This window comes from Mus caroli, chromosome 6 (genome assembly GCF_900094665.2).
Source record: "Mus caroli chromosome 6, CAROLI_EIJ_v1.1, whole genome shotgun sequence".
Taxonomy (NCBI): Eukaryota; Metazoa; Chordata; class Mammalia; order Rodentia; family Muridae; genus Mus; species Mus caroli.
The window spans coordinates 31,976,960-32,002,402 of record NC_034575.1 but is presented as its reverse complement, the minus strand read 5'-3'; the positions used below and the strand labels follow the sequence as shown (position 1 = coordinate 32,002,402).

At 45.4% G+C, this 25,443-nt stretch overlaps 1 protein-coding gene across 2 annotated transcripts in view; it reads left to right on the top strand.

The window, feature by feature from the left end:
* The window catches only part of Creb3l2 (cAMP responsive element binding protein 3 like 2), a 115,262-nt gene that overhangs the window by 45,664 nt on the left and 44,155 nt on the right, over positions 1-25,443 (top strand). For both annotated transcript variants that reach the window (XM_021164591.2, XM_029478328.1), the window contains exon 2: positions 16,574-16,790. In XM_021164591.2, the coding sequence (XP_021020250.1) occupies positions 16,574-16,790 (217 nt within the window). The remainder of the gene's footprint in view (positions 1-16,573; positions 16,791-25,443) is intronic.

The window sequence follows — 25,443 nt, the reverse complement described above, 5'->3', positions numbered from 1 at the left end:
TAGAGAAGTCATAGGTAACTTTTGTTCCCACCACAGTCTTTCTCTGGCTATTATCAATCAAGCCTGAAGCTTGGACACGAGCTGAAGAAAATTAATTGGATCCTGAATGGAATTTGGGCAGAATATAGTACCAGCCTCTATAGTGGATAAATGATTTTTTAAGTGTCCTGGCAGGCCCCAAGCTATAAGACAGTTTCTCTGTATATCTAGAACTTAGTCTAATTTACCCAACACATACTGAATTTGTCTTCTCTGTATTGAAGACAAAGAGGCTGGAGAACATAGTGAGATACCACGGAGGCCTCAAGCCAGTGAGGAAAGCAAGTGTGGTCTTGAAAGGTGCCTGGGATTGGGTGTAGAAGAGGCTTCGTTGAGGTCACATGGAGATCTTGTTCCTACATGGATCCAGGCACCAGAGTAGGTGGACCTGGAAGGGAAGTTACATGGAGGAAGTGCCAGGTTACAGAGCTGGTCACAGAGCTAGCTCAAACCAGCTGGAGGGAGACTGGTGCACGGTCAACTTGCACAGACAGGCAGAGAGAGGAAGAGGATGTGGAAATGAGTCTTCCAGAGGCATCAGCAGTCAAGCTGCGCTGTGACCAGTCTTAAGGTAGAATACAAAATGTCTTAAGCAAATATGTCTCCTTTGTGCATATCAAAAACCCCTCCTCCTTTCTTCAGTTTTCTTTGCGAATGTTTCTCTCAAAGGAAATCAACTTCTTGCTGCCCTGGACCATTAGGAAAAAGATGCACTCCCCTTCTCTGACACGCTCCTATAGCCCCAGATATACGCCAGGGCAGAGCAGCAGGCTTGCCAGAGGTGAAATTCCAGCCAGACTTCTTTTGTAGTTAGACTTCTCAGAGCGGTAAGTGACAGGATGAGAGGCAGACCTCAGGTTCAGGAGACAAATGCAGAAGGGGGAGGCCTGACTTTTCACACGGGGCAGGAGACCATAGACATGAGGCCCAATGACGGGTGTGTGATTTTTCTGTTGTTTCATGTGTTGGTCTGCCTGAGATACTGTGTGCAGCAAAGCCCCATAGCCTGGGTGACTTCAGTGCAGGGCTTTCTTACAGATGTGTAGGCTGGGTAGACCTGTCAGGAAGCCTGAGTAGTTGGATTTGGTTGAGGGCTCGGTTCCTGGCTCATAGCTACTAAGCGTGTTCTCAGAGAGGGAAAGGAAAGGGATCAGAAAGATGACTCAGCAGGTAAAAGCACTTGCCACAAAGCTTGACGATTGGAGTCTGGTCGCAGGGTTTCTTTCACATGCTGGAAGGAAAGATCCAGCTCTGGAAAGCAGACCCTCTGCATGTGCTCCAGGGTGGGCCTGCTCACCCCTTCCCCACTGTATAAATAAAGGAAAGCTACAAAATGGAAGAAGAAATTTAATAATGTAAGAGATATACAATAGAGGAAATTTAAGGAGAAAGGAAAGAAGGGAATAAGAGAGATAGGGAGGGAAGGGGAGAGAGGGAGGCAGAGAAGAAAGAAGAGAAAGAGGAGACAGAGAAGAGAAAGGGATGGATGGAGTGGGAGGGAGGAGGGTGCATGCTGTATGCATGTGTGTGTGGAAGCCCGAGGTCAGTCTTGATTGTTCCTTGGGTGCTGTCCACCATGTTTCTTGTTAATCTATCTTGTTAAAGATAGATTATCTTTGCTGTGCTGGAGCTTGCCCGTTAGGCTAAGCTGGATGCTGGAGGAGCTCCAGACACCCCTATGTCCCCGACTCTCCAGGGCTGGCATTACAAGCAACTGCCACACCCAGCTTTTTTGACATTGGTTTGGGGTATTGAAATTCAGATCTTCACACCTGTGTAGTAAGTATTTTGGAGGCATCTCTTCTGCTTCTTTGCAGGAGAGAACTTGTCCTATCCTGAGGGCCCTTCCCTTATGACATCATCTAAACCTGACAAGCTCCTGAAGGACCCATCTCCACAATGCTAGCACATTATGCAGGAGAGATCCAACACATGAGGTTGTGGGATAATTCAGTTGTGGGGTGGTTTTGTCTTTAGTATTACTACAAAGTACCACAAACATAGCAATTAGAAAAACCATGTTTATTTTGTCTTGTTTCCTATGGGCAGATGTTATGGCCTAGCTACCTCTTTTTCCACCTCTTACCACCTTTCAGTCGGGTGGCAGCTGGAGCCTCAGCCTCTGTAGAGTCCCTTCTTTGGGTTCACGAATCAGTTGTAAGCTGGGTATATCTTTGGGCCTTTTCCAGACCAGCAGGAGGGAAGTTTCTCTACTTGGAGATTGATTGATTGATTGATTTTTTTAAAGATCTCCTGGTTAGGACAGTGCTGGTGTCCTAGTTAGGATTATTATCACTGTGGTGAAACACAGTGACCAAAAGCAAGCTGAGGGGAAGAGGGTTTATTTGCTTGCACTTCCTTCCGCGTTGTAGTCCATCACTGAAGGAAGTCAGGACAGGAACTCAATCAAGCAGGGCAGGAACCTGGAGGTAGGAGCTGATACAGAGGTCGTAGAGGGGTTCTGCTTACTGGCTTACTCAGCCTGTTTTCTTATAAAACCAAAGGATAGCATCACTCACGATGGACTGGGTTCTCTAAGAAAATGCACTACAGCTAGATCTTATGGAAGCATTCTCTCAATTGAGGTTCCCTCTCTTTCAGATGACTCTGGCTTGTATCAAGTTGACATAAAAGTAGCCAGCACACCTAGGCAGGGTTGTCTCCTATTTAATGAACTAGCCAATGAGTTAGAACCTTAATTACATCTATAAAATCACCCTCATATCAACCTCACCGTCTCTGCCCTACTCTTTATTGCAGAGGTTACACACTGGAAAAGGGGCTAACTACATAGAGAATGTAGAACAGGGGGGCAGGGAGTTGGGGGTCTGCTTAGAATTGGGCCCGCTACAGCAGGCGAGAGAAAGTGAGTGGACAGGGTCTGTCTGGTGCCTTCGTTGGCAGTAATGGGGTGGGTATTTGGACTGTAGGATCAAGAATTTTTCTTTTAGAATTTTTCTTTTAGGTATTTTTAGTTCAATAGCACAGATTACCATGAGTGGAGACTTGGATTTACACAAGAGAGTCCATAGTAGAGAGATGCTGGCACCCTGGTAGAGCCTGCTTGGTAAGGAGCTGTGGAGGCAGGGTCCTGGGTCCTGCCAAATGGAGCCTGTACTCTCACCAGAACTGCTCAGAGGGTATGAGTCTTAATTGCTACTAATGTGGGGGAGAAACTTGAGGGGGGAATTTCTGTCCACTTAACAGCCTGTCAGAGTAGATGTGCTCAGTGACTTGGGGCATTAGTGCTCTGCAGACTGGCTGTGTTTTAAGCCCATGGCCCCCAGGGGGCTATTTATTTACTTATTTAACAAGGATGGAATATCCAATATCCACCCTCTGGACAGAAAACCGTTGCTTCTAGTCAGGTATCCTCACTGTTCTTTGTTCCCTGAGGTCTATTTAAACCAGGTTTCACTTAATTCTTTTAAATGGAGTCTGCCTTTCAAGGCAGGAAAACGTGTAGGGTGTGTGTGGAGTTTTTTGTGTTTTTTTGGGGGGGGATTGGTTGGTTGTTTTTTGGGGGGGGTTGTTTGTTTGTTTTTGTTTTTTGTTTGATTTGTTTGGTTGGTTTGGTTTTTCTCTGCTATCACAAGTTTGAAAGTTTCTGTTGCAGAAAATATAGGGCAGGAAAATCACACATCTGATTCTCTCTGTAGCTACTGTCCTCTTGTATATCCCACGTCCCAGCTTTGTTATAGGCACTTGTTCTTTTATCATTGAGAAGCCACAGGGAATTCATGTTTCTCAATGCATATATGTGTGAAGGCATTTGAAAATACTTTAGCCAATGGATTTCTGCCACAGCATTTTAAACAGTTACTTAGATGCCCTTTTAGTTATTTAAGAAGTCTTATCTGGGCCACTTTTGGTTTCACACAAGAGGTTGGTCGTAGTGCAGAGTGATTCACTCCATTAGGAGACCCATCTTGGTGACTGAGATCCTGTGTGTTAGTCCAGTACTCAAAGCTCGCTGGTGCAGCCTGTTTGCTGCTTGCAAAGGCTACACTGCTGTTGCATATTTTTTTTGCCTACCCCCTTCACCCCCCCCCAGCACCCTGCTCAGTTCCCAAGTTTCCTTACAGAGTTTTTAAATGCTTCTTTTGTGAGTTAGCAGCCCCAATAAACAAACCACTTTGTTGAATCCAGGAGTATTAACACTACCACAGTCTCCCAACTTGACCATGCATGGCAGACATCACGAGGTGGCCGGGTGGTCCAGCTGCACTTTGGTTTTCCACACACAGACTCTGTATACAGTTCGATGAACTGGGGGTTTGTCTTTCTTGTTTCCTTCTGAATAGGCTGCTGGGACAGAAAGCTGTTTAGAAAGAGGTGAGCAGAAGATCGTGGTAGCACCTCTTTAAAGCTTACTTAGAAAGCCTGACTTTGCCAATGAGAAGGGGAGGTCTCAAGGAATGTGGCTTGTGGATTCTAGTGGGGCGTCAGGCAAGGCAGGCATGGTGTCATCAGCTCACACATCCGTCCAGCTGAGTCTCCATTTTTCATTTATTATTATTATTATTGTTATTTTAGATGTGGTCCCATGCACCCTAGGCTTGCCTCAAAGTTGCTGTTTAGGGAAGGATGACCTTGGATTTTTTTAATCCCCCTGCCTCTGCCTCCTGGATGCTACGGTTACAAGTATGTGCTACACAGTTTCATGTGGTGCTGGAGATTAAACCCAGGACTCTGCCAGCTGAGCACTACCCCTGGCCCAGGGATCTCCATTTTAACAGTTACTTTTTGACTTTTTGGACTATACATGTGGTGATACTTTTGGTTGGCATCTTGATGAGAAAGGGGACTCTGATAGCATTTCATGCTCAGAGGTTTTATTGTGTGTAGACTAGACCTGAGGTGGGGGACTCGCAGAGTGGCCTGGTTGAGTACTCCAGTAACTTCAGAATCATTTGGTTTCTCCTGAGGAGTGGTGCAGAAAACATGAAACCATGGCCCTGAGCTGTCCTGGAAGTTGCCTTGCCTCTCTTTTTCCTGCTGCAGTTCGTCCGAGCCAAGGCTAGGAAGATCACGTTCCACGTATGGGACTGTAGGTCAGGGAGAAGCAGTACGGGGCTTTCGAGTCTCCACCCACACTTGACCTGTAAAAGTTGAGTCGTGGTTTAGTTTTGTTGATAAACGCCTTTCCGGCTGTTCGTCTCTAAGGCCAGCTGTGGGAATTATGGAAATCAGCCACTACTGTCCAGCTGTTAGCTCAGCTGTCCTCAGGGAAGCAAATTCTTTGCCAAGAATCCCAGAAAAGACCGAGGAGAGGGATTTGCAGGGAAGACTGACTCAGGCTTAAGATTTGTTTTCAGGCTATGTATTCCCTTAGGTGCAAGGGGACACTGAGGCCAACCACATCGTGACCACCTTCTGAAGGTCAAGGGCGTGAGAGAGCAGCTCCACCCTTACCTTATAATCTGAGAAAAGAGACCTAGAAAGTTTCAAAGACTCATCTAGGGTCACAGAAGCACGTAGTGACAATTTGTCTAAAACCAAAGGCCTTACATTCCAAATGGAGCCTTCTTCCCAGTACACGGGCAGACTTCTCATAATTTATTAGTGAAGCTTTGCCGACTTCCTTGCTAAAATATTCCCTGCGTTCCCACCAAGGCGTTGCATCGTGGCCCCATTGAAGCCACATGTGCTTCTTAAAGCCGTTGGCTGCATGGATGGGGGAGAAGAATGTGTCCAGAACCGCAGGCAGCTCTCTGACCATGCTGCCGTGAGCGGCTCTCCATCATTGTTCAGCCATGAGCAATACACAGAAACAGTACCTTAGGTTGTCTTCCACAGGAGCGGCTGGCAAGGGTCTCAAGGAAGCTGTTTGGTAACAAGTTTTAACATGTCACGCTTACATGTGTCCCAGACAGCCTCTATAGAACATTTTTGATTTGGTTGTTCTTAGAACAACCTACTAAGATCACAAGATTCCATTTATGTCCTTTCTTAGAAAGAGATGAATGTGACCTTTGCTGCTTAGAATCACATTTTTTTAAAAAATCCTTTTGGTGTGACCACTACGCTTTCTACCAAGCTGTTGTAGTTCAGTCCTTTTGTGCTGGGCTATGTCATGGGTTCCCAGTAAACCAGTGGGTGGGGATATAGATCTCAGGCTTCTTAATGGTTACTTCAGGTCATCTGAGGTTTTTTGGGTCTGCAGATTCACCCAAGCAGGAATTTGGCAGTGCTGCTTAGCTCTGGCCAGTTCCCTCATAAAAGTTTGGAGAGATGGTTCAGCAGTTAGAAGCACTGCCCACTCTTCCAGGGGACCCAGATTTGATTTCCAGCATCTACAGGGAAACTCACAACCATCTGTAACTTCAGCCCCAGGGAAATCCGAGGCCCTCTTCTGGCCTCTAGGAACCACTGCATATATGTGATGCATAGACATACGTGAAAGGCAAAACACCCACACAGCTGTACATACATATGGTAAAAATACAGGGAAACATTATTTTAAAGCATGGGTGGGAGGGTTGCATAACATTATAATTCCTGGCTTGAAGAGCACCGAGGAATACAATGGGCATGATTAAATTTGATTGATGGAGAAGCAATCATAGGGAAAGAGAGAAATGGCTAGAGAGACGAGATGTGGGCCTTTTGCAGAAAGGGGAAAAGCAAATATATCCATTATAAATTGATAGACTGACAGCCAGGGATGTAGCAAGTTGGTACAGCACTTGCCTCGAATGCACAAAGCCGTGGGTTGATATGCACAAGTGGTAGGTCTGACCACTGCATAAACTCTGTGCATGTGTGTGTGGGTGGGGGGGGGGTACCCATGCATGCATATCTATAATCCCAGCACTTGGGAGGTAGAGTCAGGAAGAGCAGAAGTTCAATGGCATGCCTACAACATGTGTGTGTTGAATTTGTTGTCTCTAGAAGTCTGAAAGGCAGATTTTATTTCTGATTTTTGGATGAGATAGAAAGTACCAGTGACTTGGCCAAGATTGGATGCTAAGGATAGCAGAGCTGACTTAACATACAGCCATCTCTCATGACCTAAGGGAGGACTAGTATCAGATGGCCTCTGAGATCACCAAAATCTGTAGACACTCAAGTCTTTTGCACAACGCCTCAATATTTGCATAAATCTACACACATTGTCTTATATACTTTAAATTATCTCTAAGTAACTTACAGAATAATGGTATGTAAATAGATGTCCATCATGTTGTTTAGGTAATAATGGCAAGAAAAGAAGTCTGTGAATGCTCGGTACAGAAGTGGTTGCTTGGGTCATTTGCTTGTTTTGAATAATTTTCAGCTTCAGTTCTCAGTTATTCCCAATTGCCGATGGAGAACCCACAAGCATATCCGTGAGTCCAGTGAGGGAAACATGGCTTCATGAGGCTAAGGTCCCCTGATGTGTGGTAGCTGCCATCATTCCAGAGGGAGGGGTCGCATATGCATAGAGTCTAATGGACCAAGAGACTGCATGGATGAACGCCAGAGCTGTGGAATTCTTGGTGCTCTTATCTACGGTGACGGAGCTGCCTCTGGCAGTGAGCTACTCCTCATACACTTAAACAAGACATGGTGCCTAGTACGTCTGAAACATCCCCACCCTCTGACATAGTTGGCTCATAAATCAAACAGAGTCTGTGGAATGTACAAACTCCATGACTCCTTTACCTTTTCATACCTGGCACCTTTGGCATTAGGTCTTGAGTTAAAGGTCAGATTGCATTGCAAAGCTGTAAAGATTCCAGAGTGGCAGGGGGCATGGGGGTGGGTGGAATTGTTTCTCGAGCCTCTGCAGTCGTTTGTCGAACCTCGTGTTTGGGCTAGCCTTGACTCTGACTCATGTACCACTTTTGGCCTCTATTTCTCTCGGGTTGGAATGATCAGACTGGCACACACAGTTTTCAGAGTTTCTGTCGCTATCACTGGTCTCTGACTTCCAGGCTGTGTTATCATACACAAGTGTTCAGGAGTGGCAGATGTTAGTCACTTAAAGTGGACTCAAGATAGTGAGAACAAGTATCTTAACTGTGTCTTCACTGAAGGATATCAGGAATACCCTGGAATGTTGGGGCAAAGCCCAAAGGTTGGTAATAGATGGGAGCTGGGGGTGGAGATGTGTGGGTGTACTGTCTGTTAAAGAGTAGAAGGAACCTAAAAGCTGTAGTGTGTGTGTGTGTATAGATATTTCTAGAAGAGATTGACCAAAACCCTCTCCCTATTTACTTATATCATGAAAATATAAAGGGGCTAAAAATTGCAAACTAAAGAATACAGGAAGGAATATCAACAAGGCACCAAACAACATCCAGGAAGAGACACTTGAGAGAATTTAGCTAGAAGATGGTAAATCAGACATTTAAATCCATTTAACTCCACCTATGGGTGAGTTGAGTTTAGACTAAGCTGTATTGGAGACTGTTTGCTAATTGTGGAAGAGTTAAGAATGTAGATTTCCTAGGCTCTGGTACCTAGGACAGACCAGGCATGGGGCCCCTCTGTGTTGCCAACACTCCCATCTAATGGTGGAGGTGATTCATCTGAACTTTGCCATGAAAGGAGAGAAAGGAAGAAGAAGGGGCTGGCCATGAAGATGGCTGCTCTCCATACTCCCCAAGTCTGTATGGCTCCCCTTAATAATTGGAGAGAAGAGAACTGCAGATTCCATATTGCTTTAGCATTGAGTTGTTAGCTCCATCGTGATTTTGAATGGCTTTCAGTAATGAAGGTCAGATTCAACTCCTTGCTAAAGTAGAAGAAGCAAGAAAAGGACACACAGGCTCAAAATAACCCAAAAGGCCTCCACTGTCTCCCCAGGCTCTGCTGCTCTAGAAGAATCCTAGGAGCTCTCTCTGTTACTACAAGGAGATGGTCCTGCTGAGGGGGTCCAAGTTAAACTTCTAAAAGCATTTCTTTGCAAAAACTAGCTAGAGTTGCTAGCTCTCTGGTACTGATGTGGAGGAGGGGAGGGGTGTTGGAAGTGTCAGCAAGCAAGCCAGAGACCAGAAATCCTGCCTTGCTCCTTCCAATTGCTGTCTCCACCCTCTGGCTTGCCCTAGTCTTGGGAAGATAGAGTAGTGGGGTGGGGGCTCTCTGTCTTCAGAAAAGCTCCAAACATTGAACATAGAAGGTAAACATCACTGTATCTTCTTGTTACCCCAACAGGGGAAGCAAAGGCTTTTGGTCAGGCTCTGAGGCTAAATCAGAAATTACTCAGACACACATTTGGGGGTCATTTGCAGCTGTAGATGTCAATGACGCAAGCAGAAAGCAAATGGAACTTGTTTGTGCTGCTAAAGGAAACTGCTGGAGCCCTGTTGCCGGGATCACCGATGGGCTAATCTTTCCTGAAAGTCACGAACTCGTGTGTGTGGTGTGTGTGTGTGTGTGTGTGTGTGTGTACACTAAGAGTAGACAGTCTTCAAAATGCTGTGCATTTTCCCCACAGCAAATTCAAGAAGAGCTGCTGTGAGCCATTATGGGTTGGGCTGCATTCATAATTTCTTATTTTAATGGCAAAAAGTTGTGTAGTTTAAAAGCTGTTTGTACTAGTGCATGATACCAGGCCAACAATATCTGTAAAAATTTACATTTAAATAATAGGTAAATGAAGGGCGACAAGAAATCTTGAAGAGTATTTTGAGGTTCAAAGCAAAATTAAACAAGAAACACAAAGAACTTCCCAGACAACTATATTCATGATCAGCATCCAGGTCAGAGTGACCCACGTGTTACAGTTGGTTTGCACTGGCACATTCTTCACACGAGGGTCAGCAGTTTATGTCAGACTTCACTCAGTGTTAAGCCTTCTGGGGTATAGACAGGTGTGTACTGACATGGGTCCGCATTCCAGTGCTCAGAGTTAACTGTCCCCCAATCCTGGTGTGCCCCTGCTCTCTTACATACAACCTACCCATGCCTTTATAATCCGATTAATTCTATTACATTGTTTTATGTATAAAGAAAAGCACACTTACATACAATATACTAAAGTATGTATGGCTTGAGACTTGGGACAGTTTCTGTTACTGCTAGTTGTATTTCAATAAAACAAATTACATTTGCCAATGTAAAAATCAAACCCAAGAAACGCATTACCCCCCCCCCACACACACACACACACACACATAACTCCTATTATAAGGAAAAGAGGTCCAAGGCTTGTCCCTTATTAATATTATCATTATTTTAATTTAGAGACATCTGTAAAGTGTAGTGCCACATACAAATTGGGGACAGTTGGAATTTTCTTGTAATGAGGTTTGACTCATCAGCCCTATTTATTTATTTATTTATTTATTTATTTATTTATTTATTTTTAACTTTTAACAGTGTTGCCTTCTTCCTTCGGGTTGCGGTGTGTGTACAGAGGCCAGAGTGGGAACCTCTCAGGTCTAAGGCCTTCAGAGGAGGGGACAGGGAGGGAAGCCTTGTGGTCTGCAGAGCCTGAGGACAGCTCCTTCTGCCCCAGGACAGGAGAACTGCTTTGTTGGAAGGAGGCCTCTGTTTCTAAAGTGAATTTGAGGCATGTCTTCTAAATCCCCACCCCCCTTTTTTCTGTCAGCTTGTCCCACCACATTCCCCATTCTGCAGCTCCAGTTCCTGGGCCTGAAGTGCTTGTGTATAAGGCTTCTGGCATTCCGTTTTGATTTTTGAAGTACAAAGACTTCTTTTTTTTTTCTGCTCAAGTGTACTCTTTTTCAGAACTAAGGTAGTCCCAACTTCAGGCCCACAGGCCCAGAGGACAGGAAGCTTAGTAAGTACAGATTGGGGACTTTGGGTGGCTGTCCCTGGGGTTCCTCTATCTGAACTCCCTTACCTGTTATACCTGCTTCACTGCCCCAGGGTATAGGTCACAGGGGCAAATAAAACAAACCCACAACAGAGAAGAGAACACTTTCCCTTCTCCAAAGTGGAAAAGCCTGTATGGCTTCATTTTATATTGCCTGCATCATTTTAGAAAATTATAGAGTGCCCTAGCTGAATGGGTTGCTAACCATGGCCTGCCAGTATTTGTGAGTGGTTACTATTATCTTTGCTGACTGTGCTTAGCCTCAGTGCATGGAATATCCCTCTCCTGTCTGGGACAGACTTCAGGGGTAGGCATGCCTGCGTAAGTAGGGTTTGTGTGGCTATGGCTGTGGGCGTGTCTCAGGCAGGATGGCTTAAAGCAAGCACAAGATTGTCCAGTAGATCTTTGAATCAAAGCAAGATACTAAGTATGGACCAAGTCCAACATCATCCTCTCTGCCATCCCTTAATATATAACACCGTGTCTATCGAGGTGCATAGGTACTGACTAAGTCTAATGATCACTACACAATTCCTCAACATACGTCCCCTAAACACACATGTATGCATGCTCCACACACACACAGATCTAAAAAGTGATGGGTTGACAGCTACAGGGTCCCAGCCTGCTTTCTTTTCATTGGGCTGTGAGCACCCTGGACTACAGGCCAGAGAATGTGCTTCGGAGCGTTCCCTTTGTGCTCCATGACAGTTCCATCTTCCTTCCTCCCTCCCTCACCTGGCCCCGTGCCTTGTCCAGAGAGCTGTATTTAAGCCCCATTGGATGAGAGGCCTCAGAGGTGAATGCCCTGATGGAGATAGTGGGAAGCCTATGCACCGCCTGCTTGAACTCACAATCCCTTGATTCTCTTCCCAACTCATTCTTTCTCCTGGCCCTCATGACCTCAGATCTTGGAGCAGGTGATCTTATTAGAATCAGGTCACCTTTCTAATCCCCTCTCTCTGTGTGTGAGGGTACATACGCCTCTGCATGCATGAAGACCAGAAGAGGACATTGGATGCATATCATTCTTTGCCTTATTCCCTTGAGACAAGGTCCCTCACTGAATCTGGAGCTAGGCTGGTAGCCAACAATCCCAGCAATCCCCCTGCCTCCACTACTATAACTCTCAGGTTATAGGCATATATGTAGCCACATCTGGAGAAGGACAAAGAGGCCATACCACTTGAGTTAAGCTGGCATGCAGGTCAGCCAGCTACATGGTAGACAAACGACCACATGGCTGGAAGGCAAGCTTTAGAGAAAGTGAAGGAGCCCAAAGTACCAGAGGAAGCGAGTTTAGAACAGAGATGGGAAGAAGCAGAAAGGAAAAGTCTGTGCTTTTCTGAGTGAATCAGAAAAGTGGGGTGACTTTAGAAGCCATAGGGCTTCAGCCCTGTAAGCTGCTGTGCTGGGCAGGGGCTGGAATTCTGAGAAGATATAGTAAGTCCATTATCTCTGTAAAGGGACCATTATTCTATGTAGTATAAGTTAATGTAAGACTGCCTTCCTAGGGCTGGCCTCATAGGCTGCTCATTGACCTGTCCAATTGAAAGGTTAGGTCTCCATGCAGGCCAGAGATTTCAACCTCTTGACCAGAAAAAAACAAGTTTTCCCTTAGAGTGTTCTTATGATTGATGACATCATTTATAAACCTTTAAAGGGAGTCACCCAGTATCTTCACTGAGCTGGATGAAGCACATCATGTTATGAAGTGGGGTTTAGCCGAGTTGCAGCTCAGATGACTCTGAACTCTGTAGCAGAAGTTCCTCCATTTCCTCTGCCCATGGACCATAGAAGGCATCACATACTCTCAGTATTTTAATACAGTTTTCATGTGCTCATTGGTAGATGGTCAGTCTGTGAGTCTGTCTGCTTAGCATTAGAGGCAGGCAGCAGTGAGACGGCAGGCTGTAATAAAAAGTACACAGAGCATGGAAGCCCTTGAGCTTGACACCCTTCATCAACAGCACAACCCTGGACATAGTACTTAAGTCTCATACGCCACAGATTTCTCATCGATCCAGAGATGTGTCTCTCTTGTAGGAGAAGATCTGATAGGTCAGCCACTCGGTTCCTCAGGCAAGCCTACCACACGACCTAAGCTACTGTGAAGAACTGTCCATGTATCTTGACTGTGAGGCTCAAATAGCTCTTTCCCGGGAGAAGTAAGGTGGGAAAAATCCCATCAGTTAGAAATAGGAGGACCTTAGTTCAAGGCCTTATGCTAGATGAATGAGATATTGGATTGTGGATTGCTAGGCAACTTCACAAGAGTGCTGTGATCTTGGAGTATGGAGAAGGCTATGGAGTCAACTAGTAAAGCTTGGTTAATTAATAGGCAGGGTTCCTCAGAAACAATTAAACTACATCTATATAACCCCTTGAGTTGCTTGTTAGAGTATCTGAAGGGTCCAGAAGGTCTCCCTCTTTGAGGCCCGCTTTGTTCTTTTCTCCTATTTTGGACCACCAGACCATAAAGCCTCTATCTGGCTGGCATTAGTGATGCACTGATGCTGGCCTGAGCTCTGTACCAGCAGCAGGACGCTGTCCTGTCCTATACATCCCCAAGACCAAAGCTGTGGGTAGGTCCACCTAGAGCCATTTTGCTGGTCTGAGCCATGGTGTCTGGTGATTGAGCATGTTTCTTTAGTCCGTGGCCCCACTCAGTGGTTACCTTTGTTAAGATCCAAGGTGAGTGGTTAGGCACTCTTAGTCCTTGCTTCCGAGGCGTTTCTTTTCCCCAGAGGGGGAGGTCGTGATGAAGCGCTTGTTAATGACTATGAATTTTTCAGGGCTTCCTGTCATTAGGGCTAAATTGTTTCATAACATAATAATCACTGTATCATCCAAAGTAGGGGGAGCCTGAGGAGGGCGAACACAGCTAGGAGGTTTTATTATTGGTTATCAAGAGGATGCTCATGAAAACATTCATTAGTGCTGCTCCAGAGAAAGAAAACAGGGTGTCAACAAAGCAGGCCAGCCTGGGCAGCTTCTCCTCGCCTCCAGATGGGCCGGGATGCTAGAGGTTGAGTAGAGCCGGCCTAGCTGGCCAGAGTTGACCTTGCAGCTTGGGACATAATTGCAGTTTGGAAATGGGCACACCGTGTCCAGTTCTCACTTTTGCATATTATGCTTTGCACTATTTACTTCTTTCTGTTACTGTGATTTTGTTCTCGAAGGGAGCTCCGGCAAATACCTCACGATTGTCACCACCCGTCAATCCATCAGGCCGGAAGTGTAGGCTGACTAGGGAACCATACACTGACCTTAGCTTACTGTATAACCAGAAGTCTGGTTCAGATCTTAGCCTTACAGCTGTTCCTCACTGGACTCAGCTGGTTGCAAAGAAGGTTCTTGGATCCCCACACATACACATGATGCAGAATTTCCATCTTCAGTTTCTCCAGATAGTTTCTGTGTATGAAGAAGTTTAAGATAGGCTGGCCCTATCGTAAGTGGCCATGCCTTGCGTAGGCCTGGGTCTTTTCTGTCTTATTTCTTCCTTGTCCCTGGGTCCTCCTCAAGTTTGACATTTGGTAGCTGCAAAAATCTTTGACTTTTCTTCTCACCTTGGATGCAACCTCTAAGGACATTGTTGGTGTCTGAGGACAAGTGTGGTACAGGAGGCAGGATGGTGAGCGGGAGTGGAGCCAGCGTCCTGTTGAAAATGGAAGTGTATGTAGAATTATAGGTGCTGAGGATGGCTTCAAGATGGAGATGTTTTTGACACTTGGAAGTTTGGCAGTATAGATTCAGAATGCTGTAAAGCTTTCTATAACATACAGAACTACCCCCTTCTCATCCCCACCACACACACACAAACACACACACACACACACACTACTAACATCACCATGACCACCATATGTGTCTAGTCCAATATGTCAGAAATGCACTGCTAAACACCCTACAACATGCAAAGCAATCTTCCCTAACCCCTGCCACACACACACACACAATCACACACACACAATCACATACACACACTGCTACCATTACCTCCACACCAGAACTAGAAGAATTGTCTAGTCCAGCATGCTGAGAGTGCAATGAGAAATGTGTAGGGAAGGTGCTTAGGGCACTGGAAGCACATGCTTCCTCCTTGTCCTTCCCTCCCTCCTCCCCTTTCTCTCTCTCTCTCTCTTTCTCCACCGCCCCTTAAGTAGCTCCCTTTTCTCTCTCTTCTGCTGAGAGTTGGGTATATTCTATCCAAATCTTTCTCTGATTCGTCACTTTGTCTGTCACTCACATTCAAACATGGGTGCTTCCTTCTACAAACTAACTTTACCTTCATTGTTTGGAATTAAAGTTGTGTACTAAGGGCGTGATTGTATTCAAGCCAGAAGGATTAAAGGTGTGTGCACAACTAGAAACAGCTTTTTTTTCCCCAGTAAATAACACAATCTCAAGGTTCACAGTGCGATTAGATATCCTGCAACAGGAGAGAACAGAGAGAAGTGGGCTGTTAGGTACTTACCACTATTGCAATGCTTGCTTGCCTAATATGATCAACTTACAAAGAGAAAATGTTTCCTTTGGCTTCTGTTGTAGAGATTCCTTTGCATAAATTGCCACTTTGCATAATTGATCTCTTTGCTTAATTAGTTTCTGCTGATGCTGTTGCTTTGGGCAAGTCAGCATTCCTTAATGTCGAGGTGCATGGCAGAACAGGACTGCTCATTTCATGGCTGAAAAGTGAAAGGGAGAGAAGAAAGATCCCAGGGTCCCCTTTAAGAGCATTTCATCTATGACATGAAGGGCCCCTGCTAGGCCCCGCATTCTGGCTTTACAGACTTTAGGGGGAACATTCTAGATCCAAACTAATAACACTACCTCTATTGCAGGGACCTTACGATAGCCACTCTCACACTGTGGAAATGGAGGATAGCTTCTCTCCAGCCCCACCGTCGTGGTTTGGTGTTACTAGTGGAGAGTGTGGCTGATCATTGCAGCGATGGCCCTCAGGGAATCACACTATCCTCCCTGCACACTCGTCTGCAGTGGATTTTACCATTTTTTCTCCCAGGGATTAGAGTTGTGTTGTGCCATCCTGTGGCCCTAGGCTAGCTCATCATTTGCTGTGGCTAGAGAGTCCATGAAGACTGGATGTATGATTCTGAGGTCATTCATCTTTCATGCTGTCCTTGATGGAAGATTTCTACTATTCTGTCGGGGAGCACCACCTAGCTTCCTTGAGTGAGGGCCCAGGTGTCCAGCTTGCTAGCTCAACCCCTAGCCAAGCATACAGTTCAGGTGTGACTGTACCAGGGCACCTCAATAAAGTCAGTTCCTCACACAATCACAGAGTGACAGGGAATAATAAATTATGGTTAATTTAAACCAGTGAACATTGGTTGTGTTTGCATGTGTATGCGTGTGCACAGGCCAGAGGTCAACCCTAGTGTCTTCTTTAAGGGATGTTCACCTTGTCTTTGGGGTTCTTCAATTAGGTCTGATTGGCCAGTGATCCCTGGGAGTCAACCTGTCTCTGAATCCCCAGCACTGGCTTTACAGATATGTGCTCACCACATGTGTGCTTTTGTGTGTGTACTGGGGATCAAACCGGGTCTCCATGCTTGCGCAGCCTGCCATCTACCAACAGAGCCTTCTCTCCAGCCCCACTGCAGTGGTCAGATGGACAGAGATAGACAAATGGAACTTATGCTTATGAGTGACTGAATGTCTGTTTGCCTTGCGGTATGTGTGTGGGGTGTCGGATCAAGAGTCAGAGAACCTGACCTCTTCCCCCTCTGCTTCTTGCAGCACTTCTCGGAGCTCCTGGACGAGTTTTCCCAGAATGTCCTGGGTCAGCTCCTGAATGACCCTTTCCTCTCAGAGAAGAGCGAGTCAATGGAGGTGGAGCCATCTCCAACATCACCAGCGCCTCTCATCCAGGCTGAACATAGCTACTCTCTGAGCGAGGAGCCCCGGACTCAGTCACCATTTACCCATGCGGCTACCAGCGACAGCTTCAATGACGGTAAAAAAGCTGAGAGCAAGGAAATTCTGGGGGCCTCGAACCTTTAGACTCTAGCTCCATGAGGAGATGTGATGCTGGCTCTGTTATTGTTAGCATCCACATTAGACACACACACACACACACACACACACACACATACACACACACACCCCTGCTGCCAGGTGCTAAGGTAAATGTGAAGAGGTACAGCTTGAACTCTCCTGTGCTAGGCTACATCTCCGGGGAACTTGCTGTCACCAAATCATAGTGCTCTCTTTAACCCTGGGTCTTGGGCAACAGCACAGCCATTTGCAATCATGCTGGCCTCCTGGCTAATGATACCCTGCAGTGTGTGAAGCCAGTTATTTTAAAGAGTCAATCATTTTTCTGACAAAGGATTTTTATGATCATCTTTATGATCATATGAGAAACTTTTCCAGCATTTTCTACTGACCCAGCACTCTTGGTGAACATTACCTGACTCCCTTGTTGGTTTCCCCTTTGTGCCTTTTCTCATCAACTGATGCTTGTCATTGTTGAAGGACTGGCTTTTCTAACTAAGATGCTGAGGTGTTTTGACCATTACTCTATAAGCCTTTCTCTGCCATCTTTTCTATCTGCCCAGTTCTCCATGTATGTGTGCATTCATACGCATACATGTGTATGTACACATACACAGACACACACAATTGAACTATGTCTTATTTTCTTAGAGGGGTACCCGGTTATTTTACATACTTTGAGTAGACTGTGATGACCTTGTTCCCTCTTCTCATTCCAACATAGGACTTTTCTCACATGGCCATGACACAATGGTCAAAGACTGACCCTTAGGTTTTGCTCTGAGCCCCTTCTGCCATGTCTTACCCATCATGTGTGTACGGCAGTGTCTTTTACAGGTAGCTCCCACGTAACATGGTCCCTCATGCTTCTCTGTGGTTAAAGGCCAATGTCTGTATCCAGCTACACAAGGAAGGGACTGCTCCAGCAGAATTCATTACCAGCCTCTACAATAATCAAACTTCTTTCAGGACTCAGAAAGTCATGGGTGTGAAAATCTCAACTCTTCTTTAGGATACATTTTTTTCACTTTTGAAGAACCACACTGATCAACAGGAGGGAAGTGTGCTCTCATATGCTCGGTACTAAGGGTGCTGTGAATCTGCTAGTGGATTCTCTTCTGCCTGCTGGAGCCTCAGTCAGATACTCTGACTTTCCTTTTTCTGTGGAGAGTTTAGGCGAATGCGGAGTTAGCCCTTTCCTGTAGCCTATCAGTTGTTCCCACCTTAGTTCCGTAGGACGAGGTGTTTCATCTTCTGGGAAAGAAAGGAAAAGAGAGCCGAGCTAATTGGAGGACATAACGGTGTTTGGGAGTTAAAATGAGGTGTTTAAAAATCTCAGAGCAATGGCTACCGCATCTCAGCCAATCATGTTCTACTCCCAATCCCTGCCCCCTACCTCAGCCAATCACATTCTACTCCCAATCCCATCCCTCCCTCAACTTGTTCAGTTCATTTCAGAGATGCCCTGAGATCAGCTGTAGAGCTGATGTGATTGGTACCCTCTTCTCCCCTTAGCCTAATTACAACTTGGGTATTATTATAACAACAGACATCAGAAAAGTTATTTGAAACTTATGAGTTACTTATTTCTCTAGTTTTCCATGTAAGATTGTCTGGCTGTGGTTGGCCATACGTGACTGAAGCCGTGGAAAGCGACAAATAACTGGGGAGCTGCTGTGTCCCCATTCCTCTTGTGCAGGCCAGCCTGAGGAAGTGGGGCATTCACACAAGCCCTGAGTTGGTTTTATTGTTTTGCAAATGGACTTTAGCCTTTGATGAGTGTCTGGACAAATGACTTAAGATCTGTTTTACCTGACTTAAGTGTAGGTTCCCTCCAGTTCTTGTCTTTCCTTAGCCTCTATTTGTCTCCTGGTTTTTTTGACCCCTCTATCACTAGTCCTTCTTCCTTTGTGGAATCACCTTCAGTGTCTTTTGTCTTAGCCAGTTATGTTGTGTAAGAAATACTCCCCCCAACACTAATGACTTAAAATAGCCACTTGTTCCCTTATGAGTTCTGTGCCTTAGTCCTCCAAAGCGGTTCACTAGTGTAGTTTTGGTTCATAATTTACTATGGGATTGGATTCAGTTGCTGGCTGGGACATTGCCAGTGTTAGATGTTCTACCCTAAAAGCAGCTATCTCCAGTAGCCAACAAGTCAGTGCTGGTGAATTGGCTGCCCTTGGTGTGGGTCTCTCCATGGGGCTGACACACAGGGAGGAGACCCAGCTGCTCACCGAGGAGGAAAGCACTGATTCACAATGGATGGGAGGGGATTGCTCAGGAAGGTAGCTCAGAGGAGGTGCTGGCACTGGAGGCCTCTTGGACACTGACAACCACACTGTTGAGTTCTTTGTGTCGGTTCCTTTACCTGGGGTTCTTGCTTGCCACACTTTCTCTTTATTCACCCAGTGGCTCTCAAGCTTACATTCAAGGCACTGAAGAAATAAAAAGAAAAACAATGTTGGTCCATTGCTCTCCCAGGATTTATCAGGAGGGGAGGATCACAATGTTCATGACTGGTGATGGAATTGTTGTAATGTGCCAGCCCTAGTGGAAGTGACGTTGCTCTGCATTCATGTACTTCCTACACATCGAAATCACCACTGAGTGGCTCTGGGAGGGCTATTTAACCTTTCTATCCCAGCTTCGATGTGTGTAAAGCTATGGTGAGAGTGAGGTCTCCTGTTGTCCTTTGAGGATTAAGTTTGATGATAGATTCCATTGCCTTCCAGGTTCTGGCTCTTCTTAGCTCTCTAGCGGTCATGATTTACAGCTAAGATCTGTAAGACGACAGGGTCCTCAGGAAGACTTTGTAGAAGATTTCAAACAACTTATTTTAACGTTAATTTATTTATGTAGAGGGACAGGAGTGCGCGTGCCTGTGTGGAGGTCAGAGGAAACTTTGCAGAAGTTAGTTCTCTCTTTCCACCATGTCAGCTCCAGGGATGGAGCGCAGGTCATCAGGCTAAGCTGAAAGTGCCAGCACCCAGGGAGCCGTCCTCCTGGTCCTGTGAAAGGAGAGCTCTCTATTTACCAGCCTGTGTTTAACAGTGAAATTTAGTGGGTACTTAGCAGTCTAACTTATTAGTGGGTTATTTTATTTTTGCTAGTTTGTTTTTTGTACAATAGCTAGATCCAGAGAATGTGCTTAGAGAACAGGAATTATCTGTAAACATAATGCTTTTTATTTGCATGGAGATCATTGGTTGCCCCTCTATGCTCAATTATCCATGTAGCTCTTTTATATTTTGAGCTGAGCGAGGGCAAGTTCCATTCTGTATCTGGCAGTTAGTATTGTGCTTGGTACTTTGAAGATAGCCAGTTGTTTAAAAAGATGACACAAGAGATGGAGCATCCATCTCTGACTGGGGGGGCAGAACCATGGAGACCATTGCTCTGTTTGGGGCGTGGCCTCTCTGCATAAGCAGGATTTCACCAGTGTTGGCTCCTAGCTCACAGTGGCTGTCATTTGCAGGATCAAAGATGATGCCAAAGAGCAGTAGGTGTGCTGTTAGTTCTTTATGCTTCATTTTAAAATTAACTTCATATCTCATTTTTAGTGTCTTACCTTATAATTGCCAGTCAGTGAGATATGGAAAATAGAAAAGACAAGGAACTTCTGGGAAGGGAGAGAAGCTGAAATTTGAATGGGAATAGATAGGTGACGTGAACAGAGACCAGCAGAAGAGGGAAGGAGCAGACGTACGTCGCACACTCACAGTTTGCTATGCAGAACAGACAAGTTGGAGATGAAATTCAGCAGGCTACCTTTGCTTCAGTTCAACATGTTGGTTGCACACCTACCGTGTGCTAGACTCTGGCTTAGATACTTATGAACCAAGTAGTAAGATGTAGACCCTGTCTTGAGGAACTCAGAGTCTGGTGGAGACATAGTGTACCTAATACTCGATCAGGCAGAACTGGAGTAGTAGTCCAAGAGGAAATTAAACTGTAGGAGTTTCCAGGAGAGAGAGAGCGAGCGAGCACAGCCATTGGGGGGTCAGGAAGGCCTGAATGAAACAGGATTTCAGCTGGGCCTTGGCTCGCTGCCTGGAGTCAGCCCCCTGGAGCTTTGTCAAGGGCCACAGATGGAGAGCAGAGAGCCAGGACTCAGGGGGCTTTGAAAACAAGATCCCCGGTGGAAAGATTGTTCACAGGACAGATTTCCAAAGGGTCCGGGTTCCTTCCGCTTCCGTCCATTAGTTGTCTTCCTGTGTCTACGGCTGGGTTTATTGTTGTCTCGACTTCGTCCTCCATTGCTGAAATTTATTCCTCCCTGTGGTCTTTTCTTGGGCCGACACTTATTGTTGTAGTTTTTAATTGACTGATTGATTCTTTCAATTACAGAACTTCTGCTTGGTTCATTTCCAGCGTGTCAATTCCCTTGATGACTTTCTTTCCTCTGTCTTTGGACTTCCTCTCCCAGCTGACTCTTTCACTCATTTTGGAGACTGTCTTGTGGGGGACTAGACTTCTTTAGTGCATCTATGTATTTAAGTCATCTGTCTAGTCATTAATTCTTGTAGAAAAAGAAGGACTGCGAATTCACCATGGACATTTCAGCTGTCTTGGTAGTTTGGGGTTTCATTATGGGGTGTTGGTAGTTTGGGAATGAGTCATGGAGGAGACAGCTCTTTGGGGGACTCCCAGAAAGCAAAAGAACCAAATAAAATTAGAGTGGGTGGGTGGGGAGTTAAAACTAGGAGACACATTCCGCCCTACAGACTTTCAAGGCACCACAAAGAGACACAGAGATTACGAGACAACAACCCTCCTTCTGTGAAACCACTGGGCTCCCATTTGTGGTCTCTTTAAGTTACACACAACCTAAAGGGACCATAAGTGCACACAAGCTAACCCTCAGCATGGGAAGAACAGGCAGCAGATCCTGTGGAGGAGGGCTTTCCTATCGTAAGACCAAAGAATATGCTGTTGGGTTCCCACAAATGGGACCTAGTTCTATTTGTAGCTCTCATGGTGTGACAGGCTATGCCCCTAATTTTCTGAAAAGAAGCAGATGGGGTTCTGATGGATTTTGCAAAGGGCATTCGGTCCACAGTCCATCTTCTTGGAAGTTGTGGTGGTTTTCTTTCATGTATGTAACTAGGAGATGATGACTGTGGGATGAGAATTGTTTGAGATGTTTGACATCGAAGTGTGGGAGAATGGAGGCAAGGGTAGCTTGTCCTGCGAAGCCTCACCTGGGTCTTAGCTTCAATTATGTTTCTGAGCTTTGAGAATGAGCAAGTGTTTGGTAACAGTATTGTTTTATTCTCTTGAACCATATGACTTATATCCTTCCAAAGGAAGAGCCAGTCCCTCCAGGTCCAAGCATTCAGAGCAGATAGCCACCCTGATAAAGTGCGACTTCTCTTGAGGTAACATGCAGGCATGTAGTGCTTAAGAATGGCTATTGGCACCAAGTCCAATATTCCTTACCTCTTAATAAGCAATAGCTGTCGTAGTACTAGGAGCCCGCACCACTACCTGTGGCCAGTGAGCTTTCCACTGTTCGTGGGAAAGCAGGTAATTCAGCTCTCCACGTCCAGTAATACTTAGAGCAAACAGTTCTGCAATTGCTCCTAAGCTTGAAAGCAGCACTCGCACACACAGCTACGTAGAGACTGGGTTTAGAAGACCGTCTCCCTTTTGTTTATCTCCCTCTCTTCTACATGTCATAACCCTTCTATCTACCTGTCCCTCCTTTCTCTTCCTTTCTCCTCCCATAATCCTTCTCTCTGCCCTCCCTGTTCCTCTTCACTTCCCCTTACACCACCCCCCGCAACCCCCCCCCCCCCCCCCCAGTCTCAGGGCAATCATACAAAGCAAATGGGTGTTTGTATCTTGTCAAGTGGACTCTGGATTCCCAAACCTGTGCACAAAATTTGGGGGCTATCTACAGTTGTTAACCTTTTTGGTAAGAGGTGTTATAACTTTCTTTAGTTAATTTGTTTGTTTATGTATTTATTATGTGCACACCCATGTCCGTGTCCGTGTGTGTGTGTGTGTGTGTGTGTGTGTGTGTGTGTGTTTGTCCATGTAAGGGTATGCACATGTACATGTTCCACAAATGCTGAGGTGGAAGTTTGTTCTCTCCTTCCACTATGTGGGCCCTAGGACTCAAACCCAGGTCTGTTGAGCTTAGCTGCAAGTGTCCTTACCCACTGAGCCGTACTGTGGGCTTCAATAAATTTTCTGGTTTCACAAAAAGTTCTGTACCTAAAGATGAAAAGTTAAGAAGCCCTGGTCTAACTCATCACAGGGCTCATCCACTTGAAAGCTGACTAACTGGAAACGTCTCAGAAACGCTGGAGCCACAGAGCTTCATGGGGCTCAGGCCATAGCAGTGGCCAAGCCCAGGAATGTGGCTGCCCTTCAGGGCTACTGGAGTCAGTCTCGACCCTATTCGGCCACCTCTTCTCAAGGTACAGGCTGGTGACAAGAGGCTAAGGCTGCTGTTTGTTCAACCAACAAAGTAAAATGGGGGGAAAAGGAGAGAGATGAAGAGGCTGAAAGAAATATCTCAGCAAAATGTTCCTGGCTATGCTCATGGCCCGAGGAATAAAGGCTTATGTTGGAAAGAGCAAACCTTGAAAGTCACTCCTGGAAAGTCATCACTGTGGCTGCCCATTGGGGGGTCATGCTCCATTGTAATCAAATTGGGATGTTGGGGATATTACTCAATTTTCCGTTATGATAGTAGTTTCTTGGTGTAATCAACTCCCAAGGAGAGAACTTTTGTCTGATAGCTCTGGAGGCTCCTCCAGGGTGTCGTCGGTGGCCGTGGTGAAGCCACCCTTCACAGTTCATGGTAGACCAAAGCCGCTCACCTTGGGTTCAGAAAGTCAAAAAGAGAAAGGAGATGAGACTGAGCCCCATAATCTTTGAAGGACATGTACTCACTGACTCCAAACGTCCACTAGGCTGCACCTGGTTTCACCACCTTCCAGTGGGTACAGCAGCATAGGCACACTGGAAGATGCATGGGATCCACACCGTGGCTGGGCTCCTTTTAAGCTTTTTCCACTTATGGAACCTCTTTACTCAAGAAAATCCTGTGTGACCCTTGGGTATATAGGTATATAAAATAGGTGTACAAAGCAAATATTTACTATAATAAGTCATAAGTGGATTTAGAACAGTTCTTTAGTATATATGGAATTTTACCATTTGTTAAAGACAAAAGCAAACATAGAGGTAAGCAGATGGTGCACTTATTTTTACATAAAGCATTCATCTTGGACAGATAGTGGATACTGCAGGGTATAGTGTGTTTCCGGTGTTTTCAGAGTGGATTAATAGTTTGGTTTTAGAACCATCAGAGCTAAGAATGCTGTTTTGCATGAATATATACTACAGTATGGCAAGAGTATGTTTAGTGCCTTGGCAGAAATTGTTGGAAATTCTGTCCTAATCCCAAGTCAAAATCATCTAATATTTTTTCTTAAGTGAAACGTAAGTCAGAAACTCCAACGGCAATTTTTAAAATCAAGCATTCTAACACAGTAGACTCCAAAGACATACTAATTTGATACATGATGAAGAATGATATCCAAAATGACATCATTTTAGAATGATACTAAAAACCTTGGATTTCTGTAATTAGACTATTCCATTTCTAGTAGAGCAGGAAATGTACGGACACTGAAAACACTGCAGCCCGTGACACACAGTGGTCCTGAAGGGTGGGCTGAGGGGTTTGGGCTTTCATGGCTGGCGGTGCATGGTCTAGCGGTCCGTAAGTGCAATGAGTTCAGAGCCAAAGCCACAGTAAAGTTGCTCAGTGCAGCCCTGCATGAACTCTGCCAGAAGCCCCTCTGATACAGTGTAGGTTTGATTTTGAATTACTTTCTGTCCGTTGTGTGTCCAGAAGCCTCTTCCTGTGACCTGACTCGCCACGATTCCCACATTCAGTTGTGTGACTTACAGCCGAAGATTTTGCCAAAGCATACCCCAAGGCGTACGTTTACTTTGTCTTTTATTTCAGTGTTTCTCCAAAGAAGAAACTTGATAGTGACGAGCCTGGAGCATTAAGAGAGAACTTGATATCTCTATCCTCTGAGGTTGTGTAAAAATAGGGTTGGAAAGTCTATAAAATACCAGCCAGCTGAACAAAAGTGGTGTATAATGCATTTGTGCCAAGATAACTTATGTAGGCTGGATTAAGAGATTAACTAGGTGGCTCTAAAGAGAAGGCTCAGTGGTTAAGGGTGCGGACTGCTCTAGAAGAGGTTCAGAGACTGGTTCCTAGCATTTGTAGCAGGTGTCTCACAACCACTTGTAAATTCCAGCTACGTGGGATCAGGCACCCTCTTCTGGCCTCAATGGGTACTGCATTCATGTCTACATACCTACTCCCCTAATACATACATATACAAACAATTTTAAAAGTAGTAACAAAAATAAATTTAAAAAATCTGTCTGTAGCCGGGCGTGGTGGTGCACACCTTTAATCCCAGCACTCGGGAGACAGAGACAGGAGGATTTCTGAGTTCGAGGTCAGCTTGGTCTACAAAGTGAGTTCTAGGATAGCCAGGGCTATACAGAGAAACCCTGTCTTGAAAAACAAAACAACAATATATATATATATATATATATATATATATATATAT